The sequence below is a fragment of the Dermacentor variabilis genome, chromosome 1 (assembly GCF_050947875.1).
Source record: "Dermacentor variabilis isolate Ectoservices chromosome 1, ASM5094787v1, whole genome shotgun sequence".
Classification (NCBI taxonomy): domain Eukaryota; kingdom Metazoa; phylum Arthropoda; class Arachnida; order Ixodida; family Ixodidae; genus Dermacentor; species Dermacentor variabilis.
The window spans coordinates 203,428,641-203,440,936 of record NC_134568.1 but is presented as its reverse complement, the minus strand read 5'-3'; the positions used below and the strand labels follow the sequence as shown (position 1 = coordinate 203,440,936).

Here is a 12,296-nt window from a genome sequence, read left to right as displayed (position 1 = left end):
CGCAGATGTACCTGACATTCCTCGAGTACAAGCTAGCGGACCCAAACAATTGCCGCTCCAACTTCGTGGACATCCTCGCAGAGGAGCCTCAGCACGAGTCATTGAGCCACTTCTGTGGCACAATGGCGGAGCCCACCCAGTCCAAGTCGAACCACGTCAAGGTGCGCTACTACGCCGAGCACGGCGCCCTCAAGGGCGGCAACTTCTCCATCCTCTTCACTGCCTTCAGAGAGATCTCCAGCGGAGGTGAGCACGGCTTCTTGCGCGCGTGCCCATGCGCGGCACGTGACTCAGACGAGGAACGGCGAAACGCGGAGCACCATTAGGTGAACGCGCGCAATACATAAACAACGCTGCTCCCGATGAGGCAGCGGAGAAGTTCCTTTCATTTGCATGTGCGCCCGGCGGGTGCTTCCGCGCCGTAGCAGCCGCCGGCGCTCGGGGCCGGCAACAGGGCAGCGAGACGAGCGCGAGAAGCAAGCGGTCCAAGGCCGGCTGTTCGCTGCAGAGGGTCATTCCCGGCGCTGGCAGCGAATAAATTGAACCGACGCAGAAACGCGCAGCGGCGACCGGGTTGCGAGTGCGCGCGCGAGGGAGGGTTCGTACAAACCGCGCGCGCGAGCAGCAAGCAAGCGAAAGAGGGGAGGCATTTTGGCCGCCCACGACGAGCCTCGGCCATTTAATGGCCGGCTACTCTGGAGCATCGCTCGTCGGTCTGGCGCGCGCAGGCTTCGCGCGGGGATTCTTGCTTGCTCTACCGAGTTTCGGTTTTCCCTCCTCGCTCGGGGAGGGGTTTGTTTCAGCGCCTTATTTAATTCGCGCTGCGGGCGCCTGGTTGCGCTGTCCCGTCACGCGTTATTAAACGCGCTGGCTTGTAAATTTGCCTACGGCGCAGCTCGTTTTTTTATCAACCGAGGGCCGCATTCTCTGTAGTGGGCGTAATTGGGACGCCTCAAACGAGCGCAGGCACGCCGTCGGTGCCGCTTCTCCGCCGAAGAGCGGCACGGTTCAATCAGGGGCCCGGTTCAGTAATCGCTCACCGAAGCCAGTGGTCGATGCGGCACTCGTATAGACGGCGGTGCGTGCCAGGGCGCGCCAAGAAGAGCAACGACGCACCAGCCAGTTTCCCTTCTTTTTGCCTCGTTTTGGTAGCGTGATCTATGTATATATATATATATATATATATATATATATATATATATATATATATATATATATATATATATATATATATATATATATATATATATCACGAGAAGCCAACAAACACTGATACCAAGGACAATATAGGGGAAATTACTTCCGCTGCATAAATGACATAAAGAAACGATAAATTAGTCGACATTAAGGTGGATGAAAAAACAACTTGCCGCAGGTGGGAGCCCGAACCCACAACCTTCGCTTTTCGCGTGCGATGCTCTACCAATTGAGCTACCGCGGCGGCGTTTCCCCATCCACTTTCTTGGGTATTTATGTGTACTAGTAGAACCCTGGGAGTGTTAGCCAGCGCCACCACTCATAGACCTTGGCGGCAGACGTGGAACGTCGTTTTTGCCGCAGGCGTCACGAGAACGTGATCTTTTTGGGTGAAGGCAACTGGTCAATAAACCCACATATCGCACGCGAAATGCGAAGGTTGCGGGCTCGGCTCCCACCTGCGGCAAGTTGTTTTTTCATCCACTTTAATTTCGACTAATTTATCGTTTCTTTATTTCATTTATTCAGCACAAGTAATTTCCCCTATGTTGTCCTTGGTGTGAGTGTTTGTTGGCTTCTCATGATATGACTAATAAAAATCGGGCCCCTCGGTTAACCCCCTTTCTTCTCGTTTATATATATATATATATATATATATATATATATATATATATATAGTTGCATGTTTATATATATATATATATATATATAGATAGATAGATGGCAAGACAACGACAAAAAAACACGGGTACTGCCTTAAAACGCCACATTGTGGTAACATGCGGCGAAATAAAATAAAGAAATACATGCTGATTAACGCACGCTGCCAATTGAACAGAGATAAGGCTGGTTTTCAAGAAATGTTGCAACCCAGTGGCAGCGTTGCGTTTGTGCATTTGCAGAACAGACGGAGTACAATTGAGACGTCTGGTAGAAAACATGTTTCCCCTGCGCGTTCGCTGTTCGATGTGTATACAGCGTTCCTTACATCCCTCAGTTGCATGTGCAGCAAACACACGTGCCTTCTTTCTTCTTACTAATCGATATTTCTCGCTGTAGAACAGGAGCCCACTCCCGCCCCCGCTATAAAAATTAAGTTCGTTTTGTGAGTCCCGAGAAGGCCACGGGAGGTCGTAACGCCCGGCGTCGCACTCCGACCTAATTTGGGTGGGTCACACGGGACTGCTTAGTGTCCGCGGAAATCGGAGTTGCGTGTCGAGTCGATTTAAACTCTGAGACGGGGCCGGGTCAGGTCAACAAGTGCATCGCCGATGGCGACCGAGTGAGCGCTGGACAGCAACTTCGCTATTGCTTCGTTGGCGCGGCGGACAGCCTTTTTAAATGAGGAAACAGACCGACCGCGTTCCGTTTACTTAAGTGGAGAATATTAGGAAAAAGCGCGGCTGAAGGGGAACGGAGCGCAATTGTCTGACCTCCGTCGCTCCTTTGCCCACAGCTAAGTGCACGCAGACTCCTTCGCCGAGTCTGCAGTGATTTCGTAAACGAGAGGACCGCTGTAGTGAGTGGTTAGTCTGCCAGAATCTGATCTGCGTTACAAGCGTGGTGACGCTTGTCACAAGTGCCCGATGTAGGTATGCTACAGCACACTTACGTTACGATTTCATGCTTCCAAGAGTTTCGTGATGCCAAATTTAGAGCGTGTATTGTTCGCAGACAGCGCTACAGAATTATCAACTTCTGTTTCTCTGCAGCCTCTTTACGAAAAATATTTAAATCGGGAATAACTCTAATTTCCCCATGTAATTACATGGGACTTGCCGAGGGACTCTAATTGGGCAGCCTGTGAACCGATCTGAATGAAATGTGCTGCATTTAACAGAAAGAGTGAAATTCGAATAACCGTCGACTGCAGGCTCTCATTTTATATATATATATACAGAAATAGGTTAACATGAAAAAAAAAAACGAAAAAAAAATCATCGATGAAGCATCAACATCACAGATCTGGGGCCAAATCCAAAAATCGTTTCGTTCGTAAGCGCCTCTTTGCCATTAGCCAGTCACTTCCACGAACAGTATGTCCAACATCAGGGCTCACTGACATCTGCTTTTACAAATATTCCCCCTTTTTCTCCTTTTATTTTTTTCTTTGTGTGAATACGGGCACTTCAACTCCGTGCAAATAGTAAATACCGCTACTCAGTAAACGGTGACCAAATTAACTTCTTTCTATCTTTCTTTCTTTTTTTTTTTATTTCCTTTTTTTTTTGGTTCTTGAAGTTCGCCTAACGGCATAACTTATTCAATGTAATGAGTGTTTAAAGAGCGTCTAAAGTCGACAAAAAGTGAACCAAATTGATGTATGTTTAAGCGAAGATTCTGTTTGACCTGGTTTATCGTCAAAGAACAGCGTTTTGTCAGCTCCATGGCAGTACACTGGTACAGGGGCAAGCGCTGACAGAACCAGGGCCCGTATTGACAAAAAGCTCTCACGCTTTAATTGTTCTTACGCTTCAGCTGGTTCGAGTTGTTCTATTCCGGTGACGCGGGCTGTGCTGCTTCTTTCTTTCCTACAAAGTACACATTGCGTTGAAACATGCAAATAAATTTTGCAAGACTCGCTGAACAAAATATGTGATGATTGAATTCAACTGTAAATTAAAATCTTAATTTTGTCCGCTTTAAGAGTTGTATCATTCGCAGTTTACATATTTCATCTCCGTTTTCGATTAGAGGTATAAACTGTAATCTTTTTTGCCAATTTCTGGCTAGTGTTGTATTACATTTAGAGGAATGTGAGGGCAAAATGCGACGCTCCTGCTATTGGCACGAGCGATCTGCGCGCAAATAAAGCGATGAATTGCATGCTTAGACAATAGCCGTCGTCGTATACCTGCTCCTTATCAATTGAAGGTTATTGTATGACCGCGGTGGAGCTATTCCCGAGAAAAAAAAAATTATTGCCTGTGTGTGAGGTTGTATAGGCAGCCGATAAGGAGCCAATATCCGTGAAAGACTTCATCTGGAGCGCTGCAGAAAGATTACTTCGAAACCTTCGATCAAAGTGCAGATTAATTTGTCATCACTTAACACTCGCCTACGCATGTGAATAATTTCGGGAGCCTATCTCCGCTTGTTTAGCAAAGAAGAAAGCACCCGAAAATTCAGTGACTCCTTGGTTCTCTTAACTAAATTTCTGCAAACAGCAGTTAGGAGCCCCCAACTCATCAGCTCACTTAGAGAATCCTATGTGGTCTTAAGAACATTCCAGTGCACCTGGATGAGAAGACTCTAGTGCCACGTGAAAGTATCGTGGAAACTCCTGGAGAACAGTTAAAGACTCCCAAACAACTTTATGAAGTATACAGTAGGCAAAGTGCCGCAGAGACGCGCTGTCCGCAGTACTGTTCATGGGAAATTAAGACGAACATGAAAGACAAGCCCTGTTATCGGGCTCTCCGTGAAGTAGCCTTTACTCAGTTCACCTTTACTCATGGTGCTTCCTTTTTCTTTTTTTTTTCTTTTTTTCCCTCTCCCTTTCTCGCATTTTCTTCAAGAACTTGCGAATCTTCCAAAAAACACGCCCGATGCATTGCGGATACCCGTGGAGCGAAATAATGGCGCGGTGCAAGTGGCCCATACCCAGGGGCGGATCCAAAGAACAATAAAGGGTTTGACGTATTAGTTCTGCGGAAACCCGTAAGGTGGAGAGAAGTAATTAATAAAGGAAAAAGGAGAAATACACCCAAACGTAGCTAAGTGCTACAAAGGTAACCCATACGGGTTCCTCGAAAGAAAAGCTTCGCAGTTGAAGAAAAATTCGTCCTGGTCCGGGACGAAGCTGCGAAGCTTTTCTTTCGAGGAGCCCATATGGGTTTCCTTTGTGGCACTTAGCTACGTTTGGGTGGATGTTTCATTTTTTCTTTATTAAACAATAAAGGGTGTTTCGAGGGTGCTTTATTGAAACAAATACACAAAGCTCCAACGCTCAATTTTGTCAGTACACGAGCTTTCAGTGCAAGGTGCCAACAAAGTTATGTGTCAAAAGAAGTGCCAGCATGACTAGAAGGCACGTTCATTCCGGCCACAAAACAGCTTAGTTTTATTCTATCTTTATTTTTTTTTATTTTATTTTGTAAGGCGCTACTTGTTTTTGTCAAGCGGCTGGTGTCTCTCATTTCCTTTTCAACCCAACATGCTTTGTCTGGAGCCTTTGACGGCTATTTCACTGCTCATGGTCCATATACTACAGTCACAACCCCACATAGTGCCACATTCTGCTAAGCACGAGGCAAAGTAGCAAAGCACCTTCCCATGTGTGGACGTAAGGAAAGACGCAGCGTCACGCAACATTTGACGCCATAATACAGATTTAGTTTCACATGCGCAGAAGGCTTGCGGCCGCAAACGTAACAGTTCTACATGTGTAACCCGCCGTACGCCCCGAACACTTGTAATTTTGCTTACGCAAAAATTTGGGCGTTCAAGTTTCACAAATGCACGCTGGTTTCCTCTGCATGCACATTTGCGTCCACTGTCAGCTGACGCTAAAGCAGCCAAGCCACATCTGTCGGCCAGAAACGTTACCGTAGCCAAACTTGTCAAAGACTAGATAAGTCAGAGCTATATGTAGGCTTTTGTTGAAAGCCCGAACTGCGCATTTCTGGCACCTTACGCTGCGGTCGGTGTGTGCTTTCGAGCTACAACATGCCTGGCAGCGTACTTTGTGATCGCCGTTTACTATTAGTGTTCTCGTAGGACGAAATCGACGCAATCTTGATGACTAAGACTAAGTGACAGAATGAGTAGGCAAGTTTTGGAAACGTGCTGTTGCATTCTTGTTTGTGAGTAAAACACACAAACATTGAGACCTTGGGCTAACTTATAATTTAAGAAAGAGAGGGAGGAGTCGTTAAGGCAACCGAACCTCCATCCTCCCCCCCCCCCCCCCCCCCATGAAGTACCTGACACTTTGTGTAACGGAAACAATAGTATTTAACCTTCAATTCTCAACAGCGGTCGAACAAGGGATGGAGCCAACGTTTCGGCAAGGGGACTTGTCTTGGGCAATGTGGCCCTTTTACTCATCTTGCAAATGTTGGTTCCTGCCTTAGACATCCTCTGTTCGAATGAGCACTGCTGATCATTTCAAGTCTCCACCTTCCTGTGTACCTCTGTCTTGTTTGTAATCTGCAATGTGTGACAAGTACAGCGTTTCTCTATCAACTATTCGTAATGCTTCCTTAAGCATAAACCGCTTTTTTATTTTATCTTTTTCAATCACTACACGTTTGTATCTTACCATACCCTGAGCGCCATTCACTCACATTCGCCATAATTGCTCATTGTTGAGAAAACAATCGTGTTTCAAATTTATTGTTGCGCAAACACATTTAATAAATAAGATAAAACTATATGCAATATCTCTGAGGCCATTCCTAATTAGCCTCAAGTTTTTCCAAGGATGCCCAGTAGTAGTAGCCTGTTTCAGCTTTTCATGAGGTGCATGTCTATATCAGTTCAAAGAAGTTTAAAAAATCTCGGGTATACATGGCGTATTGAGCATTTGATAGGATATGTACGTACATTACGAGTGCTCGTAAATGAAATGCTCAATCTCCTAATATGAGAGTAAAGAATCATGAGATTGGTGCAGTGACTATAAAGGTACAAACAGAAGAAAAAAAAGTTGCTGCCGCAACCGCCCCTAAGGCTATAAACCATCAATCGCCGCTTATTGAGACCAAGCAGGAACGAAAATTCAACTTCAAACAACTATTACGTGCGCGCCTTGCGGCAGACTGGTTCAGATCACCAGATTAGTGATCCTCGCCACACGTGGAGCTGTTTATTAGCTGCTGAGCAACGCAGCAGCAGCATCGTTACGAGACTAACGATCTATAGGTTGCAGCCGAGCCTGTATCCGCCCGACATCTAGGGAAGTTGTGCGATTAATGCTGCAGCAAGCTCACTCGTATCGGCACCTGGTATAATGAGTGTTTTGTTCTAATTGTGCTCCTCTGTCGCGCGCAGAGAGGTGCGATCCGGAAACAGAATTCAGTTGCGACGACGGCTGGTGTATCGATGTGAAACTGAAGTGCAACGGCCAGTTCAACTGCAAGTATCGCTACGACGAGGAGTCGTCAATCTGCCACGTCGGTGAGTAACTCAGTCAAATGTGAGTGCTATATTTGTTTGCTTTCTCTAGCCAGCTGTCTGTGCTCTCTTGCTCTCTATTTCATTTTATCTTCAAGGTTCCCAAATTACGGGTGTGGTGGCCTTAGAGCTCAGAAACTAGAGCTTAGCATTGCACGTCCTTTCATCGCTGCCACCCGGGCCTTTCATCCATCGGCGAATGCCTCTGCGTCCGGAAAGCGAGTCAAAACTTATTTCTTCCGAAATGTTGGACGATCAGAAGATTGATCTACCTACATTATCTACCCACAATGGTCTGGCTAAATTTCATAAGATTGATCCACCTCCGTTTCGCTCCATGTGCTGTACAAGTAAAGAAAAGCTTGCTCGTTTCCTTACCCTGTTTTGCCACGAAACAGCGGAACAAAGTAAACAAAAGCATGGAGGTCAAGCAGAAACGGTTGCGGCTTTCTCTACTGCAGAGGGCGGTAAGAAGACAATGAAGTGAGTCGTATACCTTTTTGAAAACAGAGAGAAGGAACGACAGGGTCAGATTAACTTGACACACGTCAGGTTGCTACCCTTCACCGGAGACTGTCATAAAGGAAAACACTAATCACGCGCACACTTGAAGGTGCGCACCAAGCCTATAAACGGTCGCCGAGACCTGACGACTTGGAGGCCAACGCGATCGTTGCTTTCTGCGCCTGCGACACGCACGGCCATATGGCCCAAGGGTCATCGTTTATGAAAATGGTTCTGAGTCCAGAGGTCCGCATTAAACTATATCACACTAAACCTGCCTAAATTAACCTGGACGGTAACAAAGGCGCAGAATGCCCGTTCAAAACTTTTTCGTTCCCGCACATAAGCGTATCACCGATCCCAACGAGGTACGAGTAAGCCTTCGTATATGCCACCACAAGCCAGAGGTGTCGCATCAGAGTGATAATGGAGCCTTTGTCAAAACTACTACTTTGCTTACGCACGTAATTCACTCACTGAAATTCTTTAAGTTTCAAGTGCAAAATGGGAGGTGCGAATTTAGCCGTTGTATGTGGCTTTATGGCAGTACACTCTGCATTGCCGCGAAGCTTCTTGTTGAACAACTGCGGTGTGGCTTCACTGCACTGTTCTTTACGCAATGCAGGAATCCGCACGCCGCTTCAACAGGCAGTGATACCGAAAAAAAATTATGGGGTTTAACGTGCCAAAACCACTTTCTGATTATGAGGCACGCCGTAGTGGAGGACTCCGGAAATTTCGACCACCTGGGGATCTTTAACGTGCACCTAAATCTAAGTACACGGGTGTTTTCGCATTTCGCCTCCATCGAAATGTGGCCGCCATGGCCGGGATTCGATCCCGCGACCTCGTGCTCAGCAGCCTAACACCATAGCCACTGAGCAACCACGGCGGGGAGTGATATCGAGAGCAGCAATGACGGAACAAGGCAGAGATAGAAAGAGATGGAAAGGCAGGAAGGTTAACCAGACGAAAGTTTTCGGTATGCTACCCTAATGGCTCAATGAGGGTGCGGCTCGATTCAGTAAGCCCAATATCAATGAATATGTTCTTATTTATTTATTTATTTATTTATTTATTTATTTATTTATTTATTACAAAGAAACGCTGCCAACAAGTTCAGGCATCTATAAATGCATTTGCAGACAGGCAGTATACATCCATTTCACCGCTAAAAAGTGCATTTCAATACGCGTACATGCAAACGTTAGCCCCGCTTCGTTTCGCAAGGCAGTTGTAGCGCGAATTCAATAACCGTCATAGCTAGCACAAAATGAGCTTGACCGAAGACGATCGTCTCACGACGTCTTGTCACGGAGCGTTAGACAGCGTCCTTCGCCTTTCTGTCAATTCCACCTCACGCGAAAATGGGGAAATGAAAGACGCACAGTGGTGGAGGAGGAGCGGGTGCCGACTGCCGCCATTGCCATCGCCGCTACTGGCTCGATGGCTACCGTATAACCATTGCCATTACAGAGTAATGCGAAAGAAATTCGAAGGGATGGGCGCCTATCGAATGGCACGTACTTTAAAAAAATGTTTATATACCAGGCGATTATTTTTAATTAGGAAGAGGCTTATCAAATATCACCTGCATACAATCACGCAATGCGGTCACATCGGCTATATTACCAAACTAGGTGGACAATACCTGTACGAAAAATCGCAGTGCGATAATATAGCTATTTAACAAAGTCTCCCTAATTAAACTTTTTAATTATTCACTTAGGGGCGTATGCCCCAATTTTGAAATTGAAGCCTTGCAGTAAAATCTAGCGGAGAGACGCTCAGGCGGAGCGATTGCCGGCCCAGTCTGCCAACCCCGCTAACCGCCACCGTATGAACTACTTGGCATATCAAGATGAAAACTTGTAAAAATAAATTGTACACTAAGGACAACGTTGTGCATTAAGAGGCTGCGAAGTAGTTCTGCAGGAACCGGAAACGATTCTGGCAAGAGCACGCGAGTCGCGGCGGGCTCTGTGTCTCGAGCTCTGTTTCATTGTAATTTGGCTTGCGATGCTTCAAGGGCCGCAGATGTCTGACGATTTCTCTTTTGTTTCGTTTTATCGTATTTTCAGTTTTAGTCCTCCGTATCTCTCCATGTTTTCTTTTTTCTTTCTTTACTTTTTGCTACTGTTGCGAAGGCACCAGTGTGGCATTCCCTAGCAGCGCCAAATACGCTGTCGTAACATGCTGCGCTTGCAACAAACGAGAAGAGCCGTGACTCATGACGTCAGGCGATGATGATTCTTCCTTCACGCGTGACGTAAACCACGAGGATTGTAGATCTACCTCTCGCCCCTAAAAGCATAGGGAAGCAAAATGCGCGCCTAGTAGCACTCCAGTCATAATTCCAGCCTCTAAAGAAAAAAAAAGGGGGGGGGAGGGCAACACGGCGAATACAACACTACAAGGTCCACTAAAGAGACGATTTCGATGCGAAAGAAGAAGCAAAAAAGAAGAAAAAGAAAGCGCATCGAAAAAAGGAACTCGTCACGCGGAAATATTCGGCCAGCGAGAGGAGGCGACCGTCGATTGATGTTTCTCAAGCCGCCTGTTTTTCAGAAATGCGAGAAGAGGCTGCGCGAGTAGGCTGCGGACGCAGCGCTGTATGGACGTTGAGCGCATGAGCTCCAAAAGCCGCTTTTTATTTTCTTTTTTCTTCTTTTTTTCCCACGTCTTCTTTGGCTCTTGTCTGTGTCCGAATGGGGAGAAGCACTGTTGGACCACGTGAAATAGGCCGTTCTATTCATTCGTGCCCACTCTTTGTCGGAATTCGGGAAGCACAGCAGGATCCGGGGTCGTAAAAATGGAAAAGCGTAATAACCAATACACATCAGTACATCAGAGACGCGGGGGCGGGTGACGTAAAGCGAGAAACGAATCTTGTCGTGGCGACCAAGGCGACGACGTGCATTTTTTTTTCTTAATTTTATTATTACCCGTCTTTGTTTTCTTTCTCTCTTCTTTTTCTGCTCGTTGGAGCGCTTGCTTGCCCGCAGAACGCTCCGCCGCTGATGAGCGACCCTTGATGAGGGCAACCAGACTGCGCCGCTCGCAGACAGATGCTGAAGCGTGCGCGCAGATAGCACCCGCAGCGGCGGCACACGCACGCACACAGGGGCGCTCTAGCGCGAACCGAGAAAGGAGGGGTTGGCCCCGCGATACGGCTCCAAGGAGCCGCCACTGGCGGCAAGTCAGCGAGACAAAGCAGAAGAAGAGCAGCGCCCGGCCGGAGGTCTCACGCGCTGGGCGCGCGCGTGCGGCAGACGAAGCAAGAAGCCGGCGGGGAGAAATGTTCCCGGTCATTAGGAAAAATCGACGCGGGCGCTCGCAAAAGGCCATCGTCGAGCACGTTGCCACCATTGCCGCCAGCGCCAGTGCCGTCCGCCTGCAGCCAAGCGAAGCTGCGGGAATTGAATCCTCATTGAGACGAAGCTTTTAGGTACTTTCTTCGTCGAACGGCGAGCAACAAGAGTGGAGAGCGTAGGGGAAGCAGCACTGCCTGCCGCCTTATCGCGCTCGCCGGGTTTCCTACAAAGCGAGCGGTTCGCGACCTCGTTTGAGCGTAGCACGGGCCCCCGCACCCCGACAACGGCCGCTGTCGTGACCGAGCACCGCAGGCGCTGTAGCGCGATGCGCCCTCCCCGCCAGCCACGCTCCCGTCTATTATCTCGTCCAAGTCTGCACCGTTGTATAAACGACACCGCCGCCTCGTGTGGCGCACTTTAAAAGTGAAATCGCGTAAAGTTTCATCAATGCCGCCTCCGTTCAGTGGGATCGCGTATAGCGCCTTCCTTTTCCGAACAAAGTGCTAACGCAAAAGGAAAACCGCGAGAAAAACGCCCGAAGTCGTACCATGTGGCTCAGCGATACAAAATACCTTTCTCTATATCATTTGCAACGAATTTCAAGTCGGCGATACAGAATATGGCGGTGATATACTGCTAATAAGAACAATTCGGAATGCGTTACCTATTGAATCATATGATTTTAATGCCAGCTACGATGGTATAAAGCTCTAAGTTCACAGACGAAGGATCTATTGACATGCGCTAAAGGTTGGATCGTTTCGCTTACTGAAGTGGCTGCTCTCACTACGGACATAATCTAGGCAATTTCCAGAGTTTACATAAAAAACCTTTGCTTGACCTCACCAAGCCACAGTACTGCATCCTATCACATTCCCGTATAATGGCGAGAAAATTTCCTTAAAAAATTGTACCTTCTTTTTCTCACCGCTTTCGGAAGAACGTAGCCCACGAAAGGGGCACTTCTCTTTCTTTTTGACATCCGAGGGCTTCCTTTCATTATTTCTGTTCTTTAGACGTTTCCATCGAGACAACGGGCCTATTTCTACTTTCTTTTTTTCCTTTTTGTCTTAATAACGCTGTCTTCACTAAGCCCAACGGCAGCGCAGGCAGAGTCACGGGCGATAGAAAAATTGGATCTCTGCCTTATGGTCTACCCGCAGA

At 47.3% G+C, this 12,296-nt stretch overlaps 1 protein-coding gene across 1 annotated transcript in view; it reads left to right on the top strand.

The window, feature by feature from the left end:
* Nucleotides 1-12,296, top strand: part of LOC142591131 (neuropilin and tolloid-like protein 1) — a 469,467-nt gene that overhangs the window by 435,987 nt on the left and 21,184 nt on the right. The window contains exons 6-7 of the mRNA XM_075703514.1: nt 6-246; nt 7,192-7,317. Of these exons, the coding sequence (XP_075559629.1) occupies nt 6-246; nt 7,192-7,317 (367 nt within the window). The remainder of the gene's footprint in view (nt 1-5; nt 247-7,191; nt 7,318-12,296) is intronic.